Source organism: Polypterus senegalus, chromosome 18 (assembly GCF_016835505.1).
Source record: "Polypterus senegalus isolate Bchr_013 chromosome 18, ASM1683550v1, whole genome shotgun sequence".
Taxonomy (NCBI): domain Eukaryota; kingdom Metazoa; phylum Chordata; class Cladistia; order Polypteriformes; family Polypteridae; genus Polypterus; species Polypterus senegalus.
The window spans coordinates 31,073,088-31,097,981 of NC_053171.1; the positions used below are offsets into that span (position 1 = coordinate 31,073,088).

General features: G+C 33.8%; 1 protein-coding gene across 1 annotated transcript in view; it reads left to right on the top strand.

Annotated features, from left to right (window-relative positions):
• Window positions 1-22,499, top strand: part of ppm1aa (protein phosphatase, Mg2+/Mn2+ dependent, 1Aa) — a 32,713-nt gene extending 10,214 nt beyond the window's left edge. Inside the window, exons 2-6 of the mRNA XM_039741581.1 lie at window positions 10,030-10,877; window positions 11,293-11,410; window positions 13,856-13,967; window positions 14,573-14,630; window positions 21,539-22,499. Coding sequence (XP_039597515.1) covers window positions 10,044-10,877; window positions 11,293-11,410; window positions 13,856-13,967; window positions 14,573-14,630; window positions 21,539-21,568 — 1,152 coding nt within the window. The 5' untranslated portion in view covers window positions 10,030-10,043 and the 3' untranslated portion in view covers window positions 21,569-22,499. The remainder of the gene's footprint in view (window positions 1-10,029; window positions 10,878-11,292; window positions 11,411-13,855; window positions 13,968-14,572; window positions 14,631-21,538) is intronic.
• The last annotated feature ends 2,395 nt before the right edge of the window (window positions 22,500-24,894 follow it).

A 24,894-nucleotide genomic window follows, 5' to 3' on the forward strand; every position in this document is an offset into this window, starting at 1 on the left:
GATGCCACTGTCGGCCGCCATATTGAACTTTTCAACAGTCTTTGTTACTTATGGGCCCATCTTCAAGAAATTTGGTACACGGGTTCCCAACGCTAACTGAATCCTACTTACGTACATATATACGTCCATAGCCTGCACCTCGGTCACGCGTGAGGTGGCGTTGTGTCCCCCATCCCAACGCCTCCCACGTTGTTGGCTGGCTGCCTGCCTATATAAGACTGTCCGCCGCTCCGGTCTCTACATTCCCTTCCTTGCTTCGCCACGGTATTCACGTCTCCCTACTGATAACTACAGCCCAAATTTGTTTAATCCACGGCTTCTCCGCTGTTTTATTGTTTGTTTATTACAATTATAGGTATTGTATAGGTATTTTACAATTACTTTACATTGCTCAGGTACCCATTTCCTTTATCATTCCACCCCCATTAACATGTCTATCGAGATGATCACTATTGATCAGAGAACTGTCACTTACCGAGTGGTTTCCATGCCGGAGATACCACCTACCTTTTCCATTCTCTTTGTTACATATTGCACGGCCATATCAGGCTCACTCTTGATATCCGGAGGAAGATTCTGTCTTATGTATTGAATGACTGGGACAGGTTCAAGGTGTGGACTGATTACGGTACAGGAGATAATTATACTACACAGGAGCACTATAAGAGTGAAATGCTTAAGCCCTTCACCTATGGTTCTGCATGTGAGTTGATGGCTGCCACTGAATTGTTCGGTTGTCGCTTTCAAGTGTACCAAATGGCCAAATAGTTTACACCTTTCGACAACCGCCAATGCCTCTTAAACATCTTAGATTCACAGGTGACGATTTCAGTAGTGGACACTTTGATGTTTATGAATGTTTAAACTCTCAAAAGCTGGATGTGATTTTATCAATGAAACCGGTTGTGTGCTTACAACGCTTGACAGATGCCAAATGTCACTTCAACACAACAAATCCTGCAAATACTGTCGTAATTGAAACAAACCATGAAACTCAAACCGATTATGACAGCAGCAATCCAAGCTGTGACATTTGAGACAAGATTACTGTTCACATGGCCAACTGTAAGTTACATGCTCAAGAGTAAGCTCAGCGCACAGCTTGGTCATGTTACAACCGGAGGGCCGAACTGACAACATGGTATACAAAGAGATCCTTAACAAATAATTATTGGCATATTTTCCCTCAGTTTAAAAGGTTTAATTTTCTTCTTAATAAAAATTTGAATGCAGTACTTACACAGTTGGGTATTTTGCTAGTATATATATATGTGTATATATATATATATATATATATATATATATATATATATGTATGTGTATATATATATATATATGTATGTATGTGTGTGTATATATATATATATATGTATGTATGTATGTGTGTGTATATATATATATATGTATGTATGTGTGTGTATATATATATATATATATATATGTATGTGTGTATATATATATATGTATATGTATATATGTATGTATGTATGTATGCATATATATATACACAATCAGATTGTGATTCAGACTACTAGCGAGAGAGAGATGGGTATATACATATCTCTCTCTATATAGATATTTAAATATAGATGTAGGTTTCACAGCACTAACTGCTTTATCTTTACAACAGACATTAGACATTAACTTACGTATACACTTAATTTTATTTTCAGTTTATTTTGGCCTTGCCAACAGCAAAAATTACTAATGAGACAGCTGGGTCTACATATAGCTTAGCATGTAGTGTGCTGTGGCACATACTTTGTTGTGCACATTCTTAACTGGTTCAAGATATTGTCTGTAGTATTCTTTTTTTCTCTGTTTTTACAATAAAATATTTGTTTAAAAAAGGTTGTTAGCAACAGTAAGTGAGATCAAAAAATGATGAAACTTTGCCTCTGATCATTGAAAAGAAATTATAACAGTGAATTCAGTTTTGAAATTGGATCTCCATAATTCAAAATTATTTGGTTGAGATTATCTTTTATGGCAGTTAAAAAGGCCATGTCCAGCAACCACACCAAACTTGATAATTTTATCAAACTATTGTTTTTTGTCAGAAAAGAAATTCTCTGCAGCGTGAAAAATGTCTCAGAAACTTCAATTTGCTAAGCTACCTGAAATCATTATCTCGTATAAGATCGGCATGCTCTGCCTCTGGATCATAGTGAAAATCAAGGAACTGATGATGATGTAGTGCTCTTCCACAAATACAATTAAGTAATATTATGAAAACACTCCTCTCTGAATTAAGTTGTAGCTCCTTATAAAACCTCTTCATGAATGTTGTATTAAAATAACCAAAATCCTGATCTTTCCTCATAAACCTTAGCAGTCCTGAATGCATTAACAGTTATAGCTGGTGTACCATTTGTTTTGACACAATATAACTTTGATAGTAGCACGTTAACCTCTTTTAAGAACTGTTTTACAGCACTAAAGCAGTTTATTCCTTTAGTTGTGTCTAATAGTGAAATCAGTGTCAATATTTACTCTTTGACAGTAAAAGATTTGGTAAAATGTACAAAGACAACAACTTGAGTGATGTCAGTAGTGTTTTTAGACTTCTATGAAGTTCAGGAAACCCAGTTACTCAATGCAAATCTGATGTGAGTTTTAGAAAAAAACATCACCTAATAACTGTGCCAACTGAATTTCGTTAGTAGCATTCTTTATTTCTGTATTATCCTCTGAAACCTGTAGAATTAGAACTTGAGCAGTGGTTAGCAAATATTCTCTTAGCAGACAAACCACCAGTGAAAGATTGTTCATTTGAAAGTAGAGTATCTGAATGTTTAGCAAGGTTTTAGTAGCTCTAATGAAGCATTTTTGTGGAAACCTTCAAAGTATTTTCTTTGGCTATTTAACTCCTCTTAAGCTCTTTTTTTTTGTTTTTTTTTGTTAACAGCGTGAAATCTTTTTAATGGTTTGGATGTCTTGTTTAATGCAAGGTCAAACTGCATGAACTGAAAATGGAACGAGATTCTCAACAGTGTAGACATATTTTGTGGTGGGTAATAATGAAGATGCACTTATGTTCCCCTTCATCGATAAGATTCAGGTTTCCTCCTGTAATGTTACACATTTGCTGAAAAGCTTTGTGTTTTTTCCTCAATTTTTAACTACACATGATCATTTCATGGGTTTCTTATGATATTAAATGAGCTAGATTTGCTAGAAAAACTGGAGTCAAATCTTCACTAAACACATTGCACATGTATTGGATTAAACAAATAAATTTATCACATGGCTATATGAAACCATTAGTGTTTTGTTTATCTTGTTAGAATGGTAATTTTAAGTCAGTTTCTCAGAAATTTACCATGCACAATAATTGGGTCAGTAGATGATATTTTGAAGTTTGTTTTTTAAGGCATTCACGCATACATAAATTAACAGGGGACTGTAACAAAGGAATTAGGGTGTCACATGCAGCCTGTATGTCATGTATTGATGACCAATGCCCTGGTACTTGTATAGCTACCATATTAAGCTAAAGGAAGAAACATTTTTTAATTTTTATTAGCAATAGGCAGTTTTTGCTTTTGTAGAAGTTTTTATTTTTTTATCATATTCTTTTTGCTCCCATTGTTTTTCAACATGGTCATGGCAGAAACAGTATGTGAAGTTTGTAGCAAAATAGTAATATGTTAGCAATAGGGGTATCTTAAGAACCAATGCATTGTTATCAAGTCAGTACAAAAATGGCAAACATGTAATAGAACTAGCTTTTTTTTTCCTTTCAGTATTTGTAGTACTGAGTGAAAGTCTGTACCACTCTGATGAGTGACTGTAAGTGGACATATTACTTCAGAAGGCACAATATTACATGATAAAAGTGTGAGTAAAAACTACATGTACATGGCTCACAGTGCTACTGCACTACATTAAATTATCTCAAAAAGAAAATCCATAAGGGTCACATGTTTGAGATAGGAGAATTTCAGCATATGGTTGCCTAAATCATACTTATTGAAACACAAAAAAATGTAAAACAGACAAACACAGGCTTTTCACTATTTCCCCCTTTTATCCCATTATGGAGATGTGAGTTGTTTTTGATTAATTTGTAGCTTTTTAATACTATGTCCTTCACAGTCCCAGTAAAAGTGGAAGCTTTGCCTTGATTCCATGATTGGTCGTCTACAGATGTCTGTTTGAACATCCATCCATTTTCTAATCATCACAAACATACCGAGTTGCGCATGTAGGACTGAAATGTGGCAAGAAATTGCACAACCATATGTTTGAACAAAGAATATAACAAAAACAAATTCGGCCATTCAGGCCATCTAGTCCATTTCTTTAGCTAATTGCTAAGCTGTCCCATTATCTCATCCAGATTCTTTATAATGATTGTCAAGGTTTCTGCTTCAATTACATGTCTTGGTAGTTTGTTCTGCAGTCCCAGCTCTTCCAGGAAAAAAAAATGCTTCCTAGCTTCAGTTTTAAATGCACTCCCCCTTATTTTCCACTGATGTCATTGAGTACATCATTTACACTTAAGCTGAAAGAATGCCTTTTAGGATTTTAAATACCTGGAATTGGTCTCCATGCAGTCTCCTCTGTACAAGACTAAACAAGTTTAATTCTCTTGAGTCTGTCAGAGTATGACATGTCCATAAATCCTGGGATGCACTTGGTGGCCTCCTCTGCACAGCTTCGAGTGCTGCTATGTCTTTCTTGTAGGTCGGTGAAAGAGATATTTGTTTTTACTATTGTTTTGAGCATTGTGAATTTTCACTGGTATTAGAATTGATTACATAAATTCTGCTATTGTGACAACTCTAGTTAGATTGTCTATTCTTAATTGTTGGCTTGGATACCCAGTGTCACTTGACTGTGGGCTGAACAAATGGTTGATGATATCATCCATCGCTGATTGGCTGGGCACATTGTCGATGTAAATAGTCTGTGTGTCACACCCAAACTTTGCATGGGAAGTGTGCAGGTATGTGCAACTGCAGTGCTCTCAGATGACTCTGGTGCCCATGGTTTCTTACTCTTTACTGTGCTCTTTTATGTAGCTTACTATCCATAAAATTGTTACTGTCTCTGTGGCCACATATATTGGAATTCTATTTTTGAAACTTGGGCTAGTTTGTCAGTTTTAAAGGGTCCCCTGAAACCGCTCATGTGCTTGATGTCATGTCAACTTATATGGTGGACGATAGATCTCCAGGTTAATGCAACTTATCAGTAAAGTTATGATATTTTTCATTTGCCATCCATATTCCGTTATCCAGGGTGGGGTTGTGTGGTTTACATAACCTATGCAAGTGAGATTCAGCCATCGGAAAAGGAAACTGGCTACTGGTGGTGCTGGTTCGGTCTTGCAGACTGTGCTTGAAGTGGGCTGGTACCAGCAGCAGTTGATAATGATTCATGGGGATTCTGCTCTCTTCTGTATCGTATATTAAAAAACATAAGCACTGACCTCCATTGGGAGTCCGCTGCCCAGTTGTGTAAAAGTAAAGGAATTATGAGGTTCCACTTCAAGCACTGCTTTCAGAGAAATGGTAATGTATTTGTGCTGTGTACACAAGATTAAAAAAATCTGAAATAAATAATTTTAGAGTATTGTGCTAATATTGAATCATTTGTTTTGTCCATAAAAGTAAATTCACAGCAGTGAATGTATTATTAAATGTATATATACTGTACATTATAGAGTATTCCTTCTACCATATAAAGGTTTCTGAGCAGCGCAGTTGTGACTTAAAATGCTAAATAATGACCACTTGATATATCTAATGTGATTAATGGATTGGTTTACAAAACATAGAATAAAAAAATTCATAAATCTACAGTTATTTAGCAAATAAAAAAAAAAACATTACCAGCTGTTGCATGGTTTAAAGATTGCTTTAAAATTTCACATATATTAAACATATTTAAAAGATAAACAAGGATTTTATGTGGATTCCAAGCAGTATAAACTTTTCTCACACCAACATTTGTTTAGAATTATACATTTTCATACATGTGTAGCTAAAAATGCTTTATAAATAACAGACTAATTACAGTAAAAAAGATGTCTCAAATCGTTGTAATTACCAAAAAGCTATAAGCAAGTGAAATAATTATATTAAAAGGAGAGAGAAATTAATCTTTTCTCTAAAGACACGGAAAACTAAAAAGAAGTTAAACTTAAGCAATGTTTGTTTTTAAGTCAGGCAAAATAGAAGAGATTAATGATGTGAAAAACAAATCTGCTTTTGTCACTGAACACGTATTATTTGCCAGTTAAATTATTTTATTTGTGATCAGTTTAATTTTTTTTTAAAGTTAATGGCATTCAGAAATATGATTGAAAATGTAATATTTCGTTGATTATTGTTTAAATTGCCTGTTCTTACAGGTTTCTTGTATATTGAAATTTCTTATAAGAGGCTGTCTTAAGTTGCTTGCACTTGTCTAGTTGTTGATGATGTTATTCAGGGTACCCATTAAATTACATTTTGGACTTTTCACTATGTTTATTCCTTTGTTACATGTTGAGTTATTTGCAGTACGGTGTCAGAAATGCTTTGGTATTGTTCTGCATGATAAGAATTGCTGTTGGCCAGCCTGTTGTACGTGTGAAGTTTTTAAGTTCTCCTTATGTTTGTGTGTTTTGTTTTTTCCAAATAGTCAGTTGTTTTGTTATCATATGCCTAAGACTAATACAGTACTTCAATTGGCAACTTTAAATGACTGTTGTATAAAGCAGGCATGTCAAACACGCGGCCCGCAACAGAAATCTGTGCGGTCCGCATGACAGATCCTAGTTAGCACTGAACTTGTACAAAATGATTACTATCGTTTGTGATTGAATCGTTCTGCATCTTTGGCGTTACTTATTGACTTTTCTTACTTCTGCCTTCTGACAAAAGTTCATTTTCCCATGGCATTACGGTACCGGAAACGTCATCTGCTAGTATAGCCACGAGCCTTGACCAAAGTTAATGAGCCGCAATGTCACAACTGAAGTGCTAGGCTGCAGCAGGGGCGGCCTTAGGCATGTGCAAACTGCACCTGCACAGAGTCGTCACTCCAATATATATTGAATATAAAACAGAAAGAGAAAATAACGACATAGCTGACGGCAATGTGGCCGAAAAACCATTGTGTTTCTTGTTAATTAGTACGCTGTATTTACTAATGTCGCTTGAGTCGGAGCAGTAAGCTATATGTAGTATTATAACATTCTGCCGTAATTAGAATATCACGGGCCGCCACTTGGTTTTCAAGTTACGGACACGCGCGTATAGAAGCGTGTCATGAGCATGAGGTGGCTATGCAGTCTCTGCAACGGATGTGGCCATCTGCCTTGCATAAGATACCATATTGACATTGGCGGGCGAAGGGGCCACCGATTCTTTCTCTGCCTAGGGCTGCCTAGAGCCGCCCCTGCTAGGCTACACTACTGGCTGGGCTGCTGAGACTGGCCACTGGGCAGAACTGACCATCACAAGTAGTAATAGCCCGCATATTTTCACATTTTTTGCTCTAGTTTTATGGAATTTTGTGCTAGTATTGTAACGAACAGTTAGTGCAGACTACAGCTGAAGATCTGAAGTGGACGTGAGAAGTTGGTGAGTTGTTTATTAACATATTTTTGTGATTTTGAGTTTGTAAAATTAGTGTAGGTCAGGTGGCTTTTTGCATATCAGCTTTTTTACAATATAAACTTTGAAGTAAACTTAAAGTAAAGTAAAATTGGATTTTTGGAGGATTTGTTTTCCAACTTGAATTACTGAGCAATGAATTCAGTGAGCGTTTTCGTGATTTCAGTTCACACAAACAGGACTTTGCGCTGTTCTCTTGCAACTTTGAGCATGCGCCAGAGAATATCCAAATGGAATTGACTGAACTGCAGTCAGATTCTATTCTGAAGGCAAAATACAACGAAGTTGGTGTGCCAGGCTTGTATGCTTACCTGCCACCCTTGTATGTGCAGATCCGTAAGTTGGCATCGAGAGTACGTACTATGTTTGGAAGCACTTACCTTTGTGAGCAATTATTTCCGTTAATGAAAGCTACCAAAACCCCACATCACTCAAGACTTACTGTCAAGCACCTTTCATGCCTCATAAAAGTTGCAGCTGCACAACATTTCAAGCCTGATATTGACAAACTGGTTACTAACAAGAAATGCCAAGTGTTGGGAGAAAAGAAATAAATCTCACACTGTAAGACTCCTATATAAGCTATGAATATAATAAAATAATATAAGGACCTAGCTAAGACTCTAATTGTACACTGTTGTACGGAGAGTGTATGGAAATAAATTGCTTTTCTTTAAACTTCAAGTGTTATATTTTTTAAAGTTTTCAGTATTGGAAAGAAAGCTACAGTAACTTTGTATAATAGTATTTGTTACAGTGCGGCCCATTGACACACGTATGGCAGTCGAAGCGGCACACCAATGGTAGTGAGTTTGACATGCCTGGTATAAAGTGTGGCTGGAATTGAACTTGAGCCAGCTCTAGGTTTAATTGCTTCAGGAACAATTCCAGCTATCCACGACTCTGAATTTAGTATAGAAAATTCAGGCACTGAATGAATGAATGAAATATTACTATTATAGAAAATGTGACTCTCAGTGTAAATGGCATCCTGTTGAGAGTCGGTTGCAATGTAGTAAGTATAGAATTTGACTCATGACTGTCAGTTGAATTAGTAATGCAAAAAAATATATATATAATTATTTATTATACCAGGTGTCCCAAAAAGTGTATACACACTTTGAATAATTATAAGTAAAGATTTAAGATATATCTTAAGTTTTATAATTCAAATTAAAGAAGACAAATGTAAAACCAGTTATCTTAAGTGTTCAAACTACTGGCTGCTCTGGTCAGGCACTGCTGATAACACGGACCAGTGGACCTGTAAACATGACAATTCTTTTCATTTAATGTTTGGGTGCATTCTCTTTCATTGATTGTTTTCAATTTATCGATTGTTGCGGTTTTGTGAGATAAACCTTATCTTTGACATGCCCCCATTAAAACTAAAAAAAAAAAAAATGTCCATTGTCATGAGGTCTGGTACCTCTTTGTCCAGTACATTTGTTTGGAAGATTTTCATCAAGATAGGCCCTCACATCATGATGGTAGTGGAGAGGTGCTTTGTCTTGCTGGAAATAAAACTGTTTCTCATCCCCAAACTCCTCTAAAACGCATAGCATGATGAATTCCTGCAGCAAATTCTAATAAATGGCACCAGTTGCAGCGTTGTCTTAATAAGTATTGTATTTATAATAATTGTGTGTATAATTTTTTGAGACACCCTGTATGTGACTGGATGGTTTGTATTTCAGTGTACAAACCACGTGTGTGTTTTTGTAAACAAAACCTAAAATCTGGAAGATTATAGCAGTATATTATATAAAGGTAATTTTTTAACAACTGTAGAACCACTTGAGTTTTTTTAATGTGATTTTTACTGTCTTTCTTTGAGTATTGTCTACTTATTGTAGGAGGACAGAGATCTTTGTTAATAAATTGAATGCTGTTTTTTTCTAGCTACTATAAAAACTTCTTTTTCTTTCTTTTATACTTGTGTTACTTTAAGTACTGTAATATTTTCATAAGGTAGTGTATACATTGTCACATAAAAGTGCAATATTTAAATGCAGATTTCTCTTGAAACACTATGTACTACAAATATGCTTACCAGTTATATCTAATCAATTTTTGAAAATAACAATGAAATGTGTGAATTTAGATCTGATGGTCACATGTAGATTTTTAACTAAATAATCTTAAGTGATGTGCTTCAATTGTTCATGTGGCTAATTTAATTGTTTTTGGTTTTTTTTCGGTTCCCGGCCTCAGGTTGATTTTGGTTCTAGCGTGAATCAAAAAGATTTAATTAATGGAATTTATTCGTGCTGAGCTCATTATTTGAGTATATGGGCCAAAAGCAGTTAGTTTTAAATATACTGATTTTACAGACTAACATGTGTTAGCAATTTTAAACATGTTATTTTTTCTAAATAGTATGGAAACACTGACTGTCTTATTATTTATTATTTTGTAGACCAAGTCAGAAAAATGGGAGCATTTTTGGACAAACCAAAGATGGAAAAATATAATGCTCATGGTGAGGGGAATGACCTAAGTTATGGCCTTAGCAGCATGCAGGGCTGGAGAGTGGAGATGGAAGATGCCCACACAGCGGTGATTGGTCTGCCGAATGGCCTTGACCCTTGGTCTTTTTTTGCAGTGTATGATGGGCATGCTGGGTCTCAAGTTGCCAGATACTGCTGTGAGCATTTGCTAGAACACATCACAAACAATCCAGATTTTAAGGGGGCCAGTCCAGAACCTTCAGTAGAAAATGTAAAGTGTGGAATCCGAACTGGCTTTCTGCAGATAGATGAGCACATGAGAGCTATCTCTGAAAAAAAGCATGGAGTAGACAGAAGTGGTTCGACAGCTGTGGGAGTCATGATATCTCCTCAACATATCTACTTTATTAACTGTGGGGACTCCAGAGGTTTGCTTAGCCGAAATGGGAAGGTCTACTTCTTTACTCAAGATCATAAACCTAGTAACCCACTTGAGAAGGAACGCATCCAAAATGCAGGTGGTTCAGTAATGATTCAGCGTGTAAATGGTTCACTGGCAGTGTCTAGAGCCCTGGGGGATTTTGATTACAAATGTGTACATGGGAAAGGGCCAACAGAGCAGCTTGTTTCACCTGAACCAGAAGTCTTTGAAATTGAAAGATCTGAAGCTGAAGATCAGTTTATAATTCTGGCGTGTGATGGAATTTGGGATGTTATGGCCAATGATGAGCTATGTGACTTTGTAAGATCCAGACTTGAAGTTACAGATGACCTTGAGAAAGTTTGCAATGAGATTGTTGATACCTGCTTATATAAGGTGAGATTTTTCAGGTTATATAAGCTGTTCTGATTCTGTTTACAGTCATCAAATATTTAAGTTTGAAAAAAATGGTCAGAATATGTATGTATATGTACTACTTTTTTATTGTTTTTAAATAAAGATCAATACTTCTTGGTCAGAATCTGTTCTTATGAGTTACAAAACATGTAATATTTTCTTTCTCCTCCACATCATCATTTTGCAGAACTTCCTGGAATAGTTAAAATCCCTGTAGAAGTATATTTTTACTGGTTAATTTTCTTTGTGTGTGTGTGTGTTTTTTTTTTACTTTAAACATAATTCACTTAGTATTTTTTGACAGTGGGTAATTTTGTGTGTAAAGATGAAGTGAGTAAGGTGCGTAGTCAAAACCTCTTTTAATTGTTTAATTTTGTCCCCTTATTTCCTACAGGGCAGCCGAGACAATATGAGTGTTGTGCTGATTTGCTTTCCAGGTGCACCAAAAGTTACACCCGAAGCTGTGAAGAGAGAGGCAGAGTTGGATAAGTACCTGGAGAACAGAGTAGAAGGTGGAGGATCTAAAAAGGCTAATAAATAGCTAAATTAAACTAAATATATACTGCTTTAAGTATATACTTGTTATTAGGCAGCTAAAATTGCCAATAAAATCCATTCAGATGGTCTATATTTTAATCTGTAAAGGTAGATTTTTTTTTGAGTACCTTAAACAAGCAGGAAATCAATGTCATTATGGCAGATCTTTTCTAAATAATTGTTAGTATTAGACTTTTCAAGTGGTATTCAGCATTTGTTACTTAATCACGAATAGCATATATAGATTTCATATATGTAGAAATGTGCCAGCCACCTCAACAGCACATATTAATTCTGTGTCACGAAACAGTTTAAATCTTAATTCAGTTTAGTGTTTCAAACATTAGCTTTTTTATATTACAAAAATAAATTTTTGTCAGCATGGTCAATTATGATAGTTGCTAGCAAGAGTTTTTTTTTTTCCCCCCAGTAGATCAAGTGTACATTAAAATTTGGGGGGAATAAAAGAAAGACAATACTTTCTAGTTCATTACAGGTACACTGCACATTAGATACCGTAAGTTTGCTTAAATGTTTTGCAGGCGTCCGTTTTTAGAGTTCATATAATTGTACCATGATAATCAAGAGTTAAAATTTGCAGGGTTAAGCACTTTAAAACTTTTTTACTGCTCTGTAAGTTCCACATTGGGGTTGTTACCTTTCCTTTCAATGTGTATGCTTGCAGTTTATCTCCTGATCTCTTGACATTTGAATCTATTGCACTCGATTTAAACAATATATTTCTAGGACTGTACAGTAACATCTTGTTTAGAGTTTTACAGATTTCATTATTTTTAAAATCATTTTCAGTTTGTGTAAATACAATTGTTTGCGTCTTTGAGGTATTCTAGGTGAGTGTGTGAATATGATCTCTGAGATGTGTGTGAGAGGTTATCAAACTTTTACCTTTTTTAGTGCGAAAAATTTAAATCGTATTTAGCTTTTAATCCAAAGACCGAAAAGGATGAGAAGCAAAGCTTTAAGAATAAAGCATACTCCCCTTTTTTAGATCCTTGAATTTGTCAAAAGTGGTCAGTTTTATCAAAGTTCGTTTATTTTTTATTTTTAAATGCATAATCAGTAAGTAATGCAAGGTTCTTTAATCCTAACAGGTATGTGTCCCAGCAGGTAATTTTATAGCTGTTTTTTGGGGTCCTTAATGATGTGGGCTATAGTATTTCAGATACAGATTAAGAAAATATGTTTGAAGATTAAACTGTGTCGGTTAGACATGTTTATATTGTTTTGCCAGCATTAACAGCAGTTTGTCTTTTTGTTTAATTGTTTAACCTTTATACATCTCTTTTGAAAGTGCAATATATTTCATGGTACTTAACTGTTAATAAAGTTACCTGCTGATTTATACTGTTGTTTCAGTGGTAAATGTGTTTAAGTTTAGTTTATAAATTAACAAACCTCTTCACTGGCATTAAGCTGAGATTAAGTTATCCATTAAAAATAATAAAACGATGTTTACGTGAAACTCAGATTATTACATATGCCAAATAAAATCACTTTCAAGTACTGCAAGGCCTGCACACACAAAAAGTTGTAGACTGTAACTACTTGCATTGCTATTAAACATCTACATAACTCAAACATTTAGTAAAGTTATATTATAATTTAATAAAATGGAGTTCATACAGTATTCCCTCAAAGTAACTTGAGCCAGTGAAGGGGGTGGGGGGTTAACATTCCTCTACTTGTTTTTGTGGGTCCAATATGTTTGTATTAGATCTAGAATGTGTCTATGAAATGGTAAATGTATTCTAGTTTTTATGTTTCTAGGTTAGTATTTATATATGGGAGTTAGCTACAAGTAGAATCTTTTTATTTTTGTACAGTAGAATTAGTAGTAGAAGTATGTAGACAATACCTGTATTGTTGTTATTTAGATGTTAACGATGATTCTAATAAAGTTATTTACTAAACTGAGACTGAGATCTTTGGCTTCTTTATTCAAAGAACAGCTAGTTTTAAATAATCAAATTCCTATTCTTAAGTTATTGAAACATAATAGTTCATACATAGATGATCCAAATAGCAAAAAATAAATAAATTGCAAATGCTTGCTTAACATTATATGCATGCCTGTGTTATGTCTAACACTGACACTATATTAAAATTTCCGAAGACATTTTATTTTTGTAACAGCACAGCACTTTTGAGATTTGAGGTAATTTCAAATATTAAGTTATCCTTTAAGACTTGCATTAATAGAATGACAAACACTTTTCCATAGCAGTCTTATTTTTCTTAATCTTGTTTTGGTAGTTCTTCAGTCAAGAACCTATTTGCATATTTTATAGCTGACCTTATTTCTGCCGTGTGAATGTGTGAGAGTATCTGCTTATTAACATTCTGATATGGAAATGATTGTGCTGATAGCACACTTACCAAGAAGTCCTTCTAATTCCCAGAGATTATTAAGAAGCAGTGTGACGAAGGAGGGCCAGACTTAGTCTACGTGATGCGTACTTTAGCAACGGAGAGCATCCCCAATCTCCCACCTGGGGGGGAACTGGCAAGCAAGTGAGTGTTATGTAAATATGATACAATGTGTCTTTCTGGCACTGTTAGCAGAATAGCTGCACAGGATAAGTTTATGCATGTGACACAAAATGAGCTAATCTGCAGTACACTACTAAATCACTTAATGCTGTTTCTTTCTTGTCTGTGCCTTTACTTTGTTGTTGAAAATTAGATTGTTAATATAGACATATGATGTGTGTGTGTATATTAAAATGTTTTTTTTTTCTTTTTGGTCAAAAATTGTAATTTGTACAATTCATCTATCTTCTTTGTGACTCACCAAACGCCAAAGTATTGGAAACATTTATAGTAATAGCTTCAGTTTTGTAACTTTGGATAACAACTGTCTGGCGTAGTGCACTTTTATCAGTGATCTAAAAATTGTAGTGTTACTTTAAAACATTTTTATTCTTTGATTTGTGGTTTAATTCATAAAGGAGGTTGCATGTAACAGCAGTAAGTTCCTTATAGCTAATGTCTCCTTTCTGAAAGAACATCAATTTTTAAGTGTTTTATTCACTAGAAAATCAGTAATTATGCAGATATGAAAAAACATTTAAAAGTATTTTTTCTCTTCCTTAAAGCATTTTATCTTTTTGTTTTAGACGAAGTGTCATTGAAGCAGTTTATAACAGACTGAATCCTTACAGAAGCGATGACACTGTAAGTATTGTTAACATGCACAAAAAATGTTTTAACAACTGTCTAATTTAAAGTAATTTTAAACTGGTTTTAGATATTTGGCTTGTCTTGGTTTGACTTGTACTTATACTTTAGTACTAAATTAACACATAATCCCCATGCATTCATTTTTGAATTCCATTTTATTTTGTAACATGAAAACGGTTTGCTAGGAGCTATTCCAGCAACACTAAACAGCATGCAGAAGCCAAACTTGAATGGCATACCAGTACATTTTGGACCAGAACTTATTCATAGGCATTCGCTTTAGAGGTGCCAATTAACCTCAGATGCTCTTGTGTTTGGGATATCGATGGAAATTATAAATATTATGGCTTTAACAAATGTATAAAAATCCTGTTTAGTACTCCTAATGGTTTGGTAAACATTTCACCTTTAAGTTTTTAATGTTAATAGTTGTACAGATGGTGGTAATAATTTTATGAAGCACATTTGCATTACAACATTATCATTTTTGACCAGTAGCTACTTTTATGTTTTAGTCAAACGTTTGCCAGAAACCTGCTGCTACAGTTGATGCAAATAAGTTATTACTGATCTGTTAAAAAGAGATGTCATTCTAGTTCGGTGCTAGAATTGAAAATTGAGACTTTAGAGACCCTGTACTAGAAAACCTGTCAAAAATGGTTAGCTGGTTTTGCTGATATGTATAGTGACTGTTTTTAGTAACTGGCAGAATTTGTTGCCACTACAAATACAACTAATAAAAATGAAGTAACACACAATATGTACATAATAATAGTTAATTAATTTTGAATGAAAACATTCTTAACTTTAGGTTGAGCCACTGATTCTGGCAGACCAGAATAGAACTACTCAAAAAAAAAAAAATCAAATGCAACCTGTCCAGTACCATTAAAATATTTAAGGATCTTGCAGAAGGTGTAAAAATCATTTTTCTATGTGGTGCCTCATGAAGGATAAACCACAGAATCTAGCTGTTAATATTAGTTAGCGATTACCATGAGACTCATTGCTCAAGCGATTTAAAACCGCTGCTAGTTAGACTAAAGTAATATCTCTCTGATGTACTTTAATTAATATCAATCTTTGTTAGCCATGTGAAAAGAAAAACCTTGGTACTATTTATAATTAATTTATTATTACTCCTGTAATCAGCAAAAAAAAAACACTATACAGATTTGGAATGCCATGTGCTAAGCTTTTATAGCAAATACCGATACCAGTGAAATTTCATGGTACTTGATGCTCATTTTATACCTCTGAAAAACAGAAATTCCATTCAACTTACTCGTGTTAATGTATAAATAATTAGTAACACTAAAAGTAAATAAATAAAACTGTAGGTTAACAGTAGCTTTTTATTAAATGTGCCTCCATTATTCATATAAAATAGTTTTGTAAAATGTATACAATTTTGAAATAATAATTGTAGTAGCAACCATAAATGGTGGTATTTCTTTCAAGTAGTTACCCATTATTTTAGGACTACACCTACCAACTATTTTTATAAGCGATTAGTCTAGCCATTATTTTTTTAATTTGTCAACTAATGTAATAACTTGTAGCATCTACAGAGACATCTGTTACTTTAAATTTAAGGCTAATGGGATTTACTACATATTATGGGATTCTATGTATACATGGAATATAGATGCAGGAAGTAAATCTGACATGTAGCAAGCCATGCTGTGGTTCTGAGTTCTTTTAATGGAATAAAGTGGCAGATCATACAACAAACCTGTTGGTCAACAATAATAATTTTGGATTACTCTGTTTAAAATCTAACAAATACAAAAAAGGAAATGTGAAAAACTTAATCATTATGATATCAATGATATGATATCAACATGTATTGTGTAGTGAAGTACAAAACAAGGAATGGAAACTCTAAATCTTTCCAAATCAAAATGATATCCGTTCGTGAATAAACATCTGATAACAAAAGTAGTGCAGTTTGAATCTGATATTGCAGATCAGACCTGCTTTGCAGTACAACATAAGTGCAAAAACACAAGATCAAGTAACAGTAGAGTTGGTATAAATTAGTTTTCAATAACACACAAACATATAATCTATTTAGCAGTCCAACATTAGTGCAAAAATCAGTTTAAGTAACACGTGAATATAGCATATTAATTCAAGTAACAGTTCAGATTATATAATAAAAACCTGGGCAAAAAAAAAAAACCTGATATAAAGTGCGACTCACATAACGCATCATAAACCTTGGGAGATAATCACTAGCTAACAATATTGTCCTACTTATTATATGCTATTTCTGTCACACTGTACTTTTAGATCATATCTTTTTTTTTTTAACTATTTATAAGCTTCCTCCGGGGGTGAAAAAAAGTCTTGTTACTCAGCGTTAGCCTCTACTACTGCATTGTTGCCAGGGTGACAGGTTCTTTATGAAGTCCTGCGCTCAGGAAAATAAGTGACTGTACAATGCAGTGATTTACCAATCAGAACTAACGAAAGTAATTAGAACTTACAGGGCTGTCTTGGTGGCATCTTCATAGAAAACTCTGGAATACTTCTGTCATAGATGCTCCGGCATAGCAGTTATGCTGCTGTGATACACTATTTCACATTTACAGAGTGTACAGAACACAGTATTATTTGGCTTTAGCTTAAAATACTCTCATACTTTAGAAGTCTGCAGTCATTTGCATGAAGGACCTGCAGATGAACTAGGTGCTGCCATGTTGATCTCTTGAAAGATGGTAAAATTGCAATGCATTGACTATGTTGACTTGCCGTAACAGCTTTACATTATTGAAATAAAGTATTATTGGCATTCATAAACAGCAAAATGAAATGAACTTTGTATTGTGCAGTTTTTTTTTTCCAGACCCCCCAGAAATGCCATGAACAAATAAGCAATGTAAACATAGATTGTATAAAAATAGTCCTGGCTTGTAGCCTTCAAGTAAAGGAATCCCCACTATCAATTATTTGATAAAAATAATTTTTATTCTAGTTTGGCATATTAAAAGTTCTACAATGCTTTAGATTCTGAGAAACATAACATACCTTTAATCACAATATTTTTCTGTGTTTTTTACGTTAGTAATTTGTGTGTGTGTGTGTGTGTGTGAGAGAGAGAGACAGAGACCAAGACTGCAAAATCCACATAGCCTCATGTCAGTCATCAGACTCTTTAGATTTCTTTAGATAAAAGAAATAAATGTTACCTGTTGTAAAGCAAATTCAAAAACGTTAACATGCTCAACATAGAGAAAGTCTGTGCGACAGACTTATCAGTGTTTCTGATTGCGTCAGAATGCAGCACATCAGGCTTTTCTCAGCTTTGTCTGCTTAGTTAAAATAAAAAAGAGAGGTTTTCATTGTTTTGAGGTTTATGAGAAATGGTCTTTTTAAGTTGAAACTCCCCTGCTTAAACCCTTTTCAGTAAATCGTGCTGTTGGTCTTTCAAGTGAGGTTTGACGCATTTCTCTGTTTGGTTTGTATTGATGTGACGTATTCTTTACTGTGGAAAATTGACATATTCATTTCAAGCATTTTATTTTGGCAGTGATATTTTTTCATTTCACAGTTAAAAAGAAATCCATTTTGTAAAGTAATGCAATGTGCTCCATGTACTGTGAAATGTAACAAGTCACATTCATTACTCAATCTAATGGATATAAGACTAATAATCAAGAATAATCAAGCACTACATTCTCCTCCCAATGGCACACAAGTTGGATTAATTGATGACTATAAATGAATGTTTTATGAGTGAATGTAGATGTATGCATGGGCATGTCCTGCTATGCAAAGGTGTCCAGTTTGTACTGAATACAGCTGAGATTGACCCTACAACACTGGAATAGTTTAAGCAACTTTAATGTATAGATTGCTGTATAGTCTCATGCACCCTCTGTAGTTTTTTTTTTTAAAGAATTGTGCATATTTACTTCAGTAATGTTTTGTAGGAGGACCCATTTTAATTCCTGTAAATTTAGTTAAATTGATTTTTGCAGAATACATTTATAAAATTGCAGCCAGTACTGTCAGTACTTTATAAAAATAACACTACTGCACACTATATTAATGTACCACAAGATGGGGCTCTTACTATAACACTTTCCCATTTTTACCATTTTTCTTTGTATTGTCTTTGCAATGTGTTTTAGTCGAACTACTCACACTTGGTAAATCTGCAAACAATGATTTTGACGTTTTATAACATACAGTTTCAGAGTATTGGGCACTTTTGAATGTACTCATTGTGGTGCTCTGATATTTTCTAGATTAAAGTTGTACATACAGTGTTTTGTTCTGCAACTGTGTCCTATCTCATATTTCAAAAGAAAAATCAACATTGATATTTCTCTTCTTTTTCCCTTCAATTTTGTATTAAAATTGCAAAAAGTGTAAAAAAAGATGCAATCGGGACTAACGGTATTCTAGTCCAGTAAAGAGAATTGACCCACACTAAGGTGATCAAAATGTTCGTGACACACTGCTGTGACTGCCAATTGTGTTATCTGACATATCAAGTGTATAAGTCCAAATAGTCTGCATACTGCCTCAACTCTTAAGTATTAAGTTGTAGGGGTGGGCTCTGTGTAGTTGAGAGCTGACAATGTATGCTCACCCAAGATTATAATGCATAGAATACAGCTATGAGGAATAAGGAATGTGGGTGTTTTGGACCATGCAAATAAAAGATCAGCTTGTCTGTCTGATGTTTTGCATTTTACCCCATTCTATCATGACATGTATGTGTGAAAATGCAAAAATTAATGAAGTCACTATATTTGTAAGCCCATTGCATGGGCTACGGCTCCAACGGGCAGCACGCTATTGGCTGTCAGAAACAGGGGTAAGCTCATTACAATTTAATAATGTGAAACTGCTCAAAGCTGTTAGATATTTGGGCAGTATGACTTTTCCAGCAGTTTCTAATTGCATAATTTGGTATCTTTGGGTGACAAGATCAGAAACTTAAGTTGTCAAGTTTGACATCCCTTCCTATTAGAAGATGTGTAATGTGTCCTTGGCTCAAGGAAACACCAGTATTTCCTAATTTCAGCATAGTCCATGTAAATACTGATACAGTTGCTATAACATTCATGAAGTTCTATGGGATTCAAATAAAATGTTTTTTTCTGTTTTAGTAATCACTTTTCTGTAGCTGACTTGACATCTTTATATCTGTTATAATGCATTCATTGAAGGATAGTTTTTAATTTTTACTTTTTTCCCTATCTTCATGTCCTCTTAGGTATGCCTTTTAGTCTTCCAAATTAATTTGAGTAAGGGAATGACTGTAAATGTTGTAATTCTCTTGACTTTTTATAACAGGTTTTTTATGGTTAAACTCTGAAGCTGTTTCTGAGGTCTGTAGTTCTCTGACTCTACTTGCATATCTGTTGGGTTTTTTGTCTCTGGATTACTTTTAATTCACAAATTACCATAAGCCAAAGACAGTTTATCTATGCTTTTTCGAGTGTAGTTTTACTGTTGTTTGTATCTCTTTCTAGTTATGTTCTCATATATATAACTTTTACATAATAGTTCACTCACCTTTGTGTAGTTAATCAAGAGAGAAAATAATGAACTATTTTGTCCTGCACAAGATAAAATTTAGCACTATAGTGCAAAGATACCCGCTGCCACTTTCTTGTAGAAATGATAGCCCACAAACACATGAAGTGAGTGTGTGTGAGCGAAAACCTCTCACTTTTTAATTCCTATTTTTCTCCTACTAAAACAAACTTAATAATAATTCTTTATGTTTATATAGCAGTTTTCTCACTACTCAAAGCACTCTCCATGCAGGGAGGACCTGGGAAGCAAACCCACAATCTCCTTACTGAAAAGCAGAAGGGCTACCACTGCACCACTTATGACCTTGGATATTTGTTTTGTTCATGCCACACTGAAAAATCACTCAACAGCATGAGCCTATCAAACATAGCCTGTGATGTGGTGCAACATGCTTGTTCTGCATTCCTTTTGAACTGGAAAGCCTCCACAAGTTGGATTGCCTATTCAGAAACTTGGGTCTGGTCTGTCAAGTCCAAGTTCGTCTGACTTGAGATTGATTTCAATCCAAAATGATGACGCACACCAGAAATGTTTGTGAAAACTATAGTATTATACTGGTTATTAGCACTGTTTGTTTGTGTCTTCATTAAATTACACACAGTACTGTCCAACTTCTATCTGTACATATGTTGCTATGGTGTTTGAATGTGTAAAATACCACATAACATGGTGTTATCAAAAGGTATTTATTCTAAAAGAGCTAGCACAGCAAAGGTTTTACTAGAATGTGGTGTGATGTCATTCCCACCCAGGAACTCAAAGGTGAATAGGGCACAACACTGTAAACTTCCATTCACTTCTAGTGTTCTATAACTGTATAAATGCAACCTGTGTGTGTGTGTGTGTGTGTGTGTGTGTGTGTGTGTGTGATTGCTGCCAAAGGTATTGAGAAAAGGCTGTGAATACTTATGTACATGTGATTTCTCAGTTTTTTTTATTTTTAGTAAATTTGCAAAAATCTCAAACTTTTTTCACGTTGTCATTATGGGGTGTTGTGTGTAGAATTCTGAGGGAAAAAAATGAATTTAATCCATTTTGGAATAAGGCTGTAACATAACAAAATGGGGAAAAAGTGATGTGCTGTGAATACTTTCCAGATGCACTGTGTGTGTGTGTGTGTGTGTATATATATATATATATATATGTATATATAAAATATATATGTATATATATGTAGAGAGAGAGATAATAATAATTATTAATCATAAGATTATTATGATTTTCATGAAATATTGTGCATTCTTGATGATCAGCATTTTTTTTCTGTGTTTTAGATATGTCTGACTTTAAATGAGTTAAATCTTTTTTTTTTTTTTTTTTAATTTTATTTTTTTACCATAAAGGATTCTGCATCGACTGACGACATGTGGTAAAACTGCCGGGTTCTCAGAATTATTGGGCAACTACAATCCAAGAATACCATCAGTCTTTCTCTACTGTCAATTCTCACAGCTTTTCTTATTAAGAAGGGAAATATGCACTTGTGGAGGACGATACACACAAACATCTACAGCATCATTCTGCCCACGATCTCAACATCTCAACAATATCTCTACCATCCTTTTTCCCCTGTTGCCCCAAATCTAAAAATTGAAATTGTTTAAAAACAGATTGTAATTGTTATGGTAATAGGATTCCAGATTTTTTATGATGTTTTTTTTTTTTTTCCTTTTCTATTTGTAAAAGTGCAATTGTCCTTGTACAAAATGCCTGTGTTCAAAGAAGCTTAAGTTGGTTTAAGATAAAACTGTAAACACACTCTGCCTTTTTTCTGGTCTTCTGGGATGCAACACATGTTTGTATAGTGCATATTATTATAAGTATTTCATTTTTTTTTTTTTTTTTTTTAGAAAAAAACGGGTAAAATTTATGTATAAGCATGTGAGAGCTTATTAATCAAATTTAGGTTAATGACTACGTTGTGCACTTTTTAACTTAATTTCTGCAAATACTTGTCAGATAATCCCAATGCTAAAAAGGCTTTTTGTTAATGGTAAATATTTATTGTTCTGTCTTCCCCCTTTTAAAAGCCTAGTGTCTAAATGGATATGAAAGGCTTATGAACATGCCACTGCTTACTTGTTGCATTTTTATTATGAAGGAAGACTATTGGCTTCAGCTTAATCGACACTAGGAGCTCAAAGCTTGCATTTTTACTTTTTCCTTTACAGAATAAGAGTGTGAGAAAGAGAGAGACAGACAGAGGGATAAGTCAACATTTTGTGTTTCTGGGCACTCTACATCGTTGCTATATTTTTTTATGTTGTCAGAGTGACACTAACTATTTATTAAATTGTGTTTTTTTTTTTTCAGTGTAATGAGCTGTGCAGACATATGGTACACAGAGGTTCAGATACAGTGAGGTCTGATTTTTTCTTTTTCAGGGAGAGTTGGATACCTAGTCAATAGAATGAGACGAGGACCACTGTATGAGCAAATATTTAATATGTTGAAGCCATGACTATAAAATGTTTTATGGAACAATTTCTTTGTCACTATTTTCTATGTGCCATATGCCCTGGATGGTCCTTTTCAGGTAGCTCTAAACATAGGAAAAAATGCTTAATTATTATGTGCAAATTTTAATTTTAGATTTCACTGAAAATTTGTATTTCACCTGTTTTTTTTTGTAGAACAAGTGAATATTGTCTCACTTGTATGTTGTGTACCCCTTCCCCCTCTTCCAGTTACTTAAGATAACATTAAAATACCTCTGGTTCCCATTGTAGGATATATTTGTCTTATTGGGTTCATTAATGTGATCTAAAATAGTAAGATAAACAGTAAGCCTTTAGCTTATGTATTTCATGTCTTCAGGAACTTGATTGACCAAGTTTGCTGCTATTACACGTGAGTGCTTTTATTTTTCTTTTTCTTGCAAAGTGTGTGTTTTAAACCAACAGCTTCCACTGAAAAAAAGCTATATTTTACTTTTATTGAAATATTTATGAAGAAATTATCTGCATCTTGTTCTTTACTGTTGCATTCATGTATTGTTATAACACCATGATGTAAATTTTTTGACCTGCAAGCAAGATATACATATATATGTCATACGATATATATATAAGTGTCATATATACTTTTTTTTTGTTTTTGAACAAGGAACCTTTATAGAGTGGAACAGTCCTAAGACTGAAGCCTATGTAGCAACTGCCATTTCATTAAATGGGATAAATATTTGTTGCTTCAGAACTGTTTAGCACCTGGAGATTTATCTTGCTATGTATAATCTTCACAGGGTATTTTTGTTTGTACATCTTAAGAACTGACAATCTAATTCTATTAAACATGAATATATTGTAATATCTTATCATCATCACTAAAATTTTGATATAAGCTAATTTGATGGCATGTGCTAAATAAGTGCTCCCTCACCCCACCCCTGAGAGTAGAGTTTAAAAAGATGTTTTCTGCCAACCTCTGAAAGCCAAGTAGTAAGCACTTTTAAAAATTAGACTAGTATGGATTAAGTTAATATATAAAATATATATTCATATGTGGACTGGCCTTTTTGTTAATGCCATACTATAGACTTTATTGTTTAAAAGTATTTCAAACCAGTGGTAAATGGAGAAAAATTGGTAGTGATAATCCTATGTCCTGCATTTCTTATCTTCCTTCAAGGGACATAAGACAATGTGAATTTATGCAGTAGAACAAGATTTGCTTTGAGCAACAGTTCGCTATAATTAAGCTTTTTTCTGTTTCGTTTTTTTTTTTTTAAATGATTTTCTTTCCCACCTTAAACAATTTTAAATAGAACATAAAACCACAATGATGAGTGATGCATGGCCATTTTTCATTTGCCACTCATGTGAATTTACAATACAATTTTGTTACAATAGCAGTTATGGTCTCTTGCTTTTGGGTCTCAGTTCTAGGCACAGTTTGTATTTAGACTGGATTAAAATAAATATATATTTATTAATATTTTGTTATTGAATCTTTGTCCTATTTAATTATAAATTATCTGTAGGGTCAAATTGTCAAATTCATTTGTATTCAGTATGATTTAGATTTTCTTTATTGTTAAAAAGTTGGCATAAACTTCATTGCCCATATGTTTTGTAAATAAAAAATGCCCCTAGTCAATTCATAATTATTTTCAGTACTGCGTATTTGTTTTCCTTCATGGCATAGTCACACAGACCAGAAAAAGTTTTTGTTTCTTTAATGATGTACAACATTAAAATTGACATGCATAGTTTTCATGACAAGTGGTACGGTAGATGATAGTTGTATTAGAGACAAACAATATACTTACTGTGTATGAATAAATCTATAAACCTTCTTTACTAAAACACATACACTCAACCATACCTTACTTGGGTAAATTCAAAAATATTTTTAAATATAATTTACTAAAACCAACACAAGCATTCCTTCTAGAGTGCCTTTTTGCCATGTTCATGTGGCTTAAAGATTATACTCAAATGAAAATTTTGCAAAGTTATGATATCTTGCAGTCAATTAAACATTTATATGTAAGCAGTTTCATACTCACTTTGTGACTTTCAATAGTAATTTGTGCTGGAGAAATGCATGAATGTACTAGAGAAGTGTAAAAAATAGAACTCTTATTCTGTATTAATGTTTGTTCTACTTTTTAATTTGGATGGTCACCCCCAAAATAGGAGAATTTGTGCAATTGAGAAAATAGACTGTATTATGTTTATATACAGAGAGTGAGTGTGTG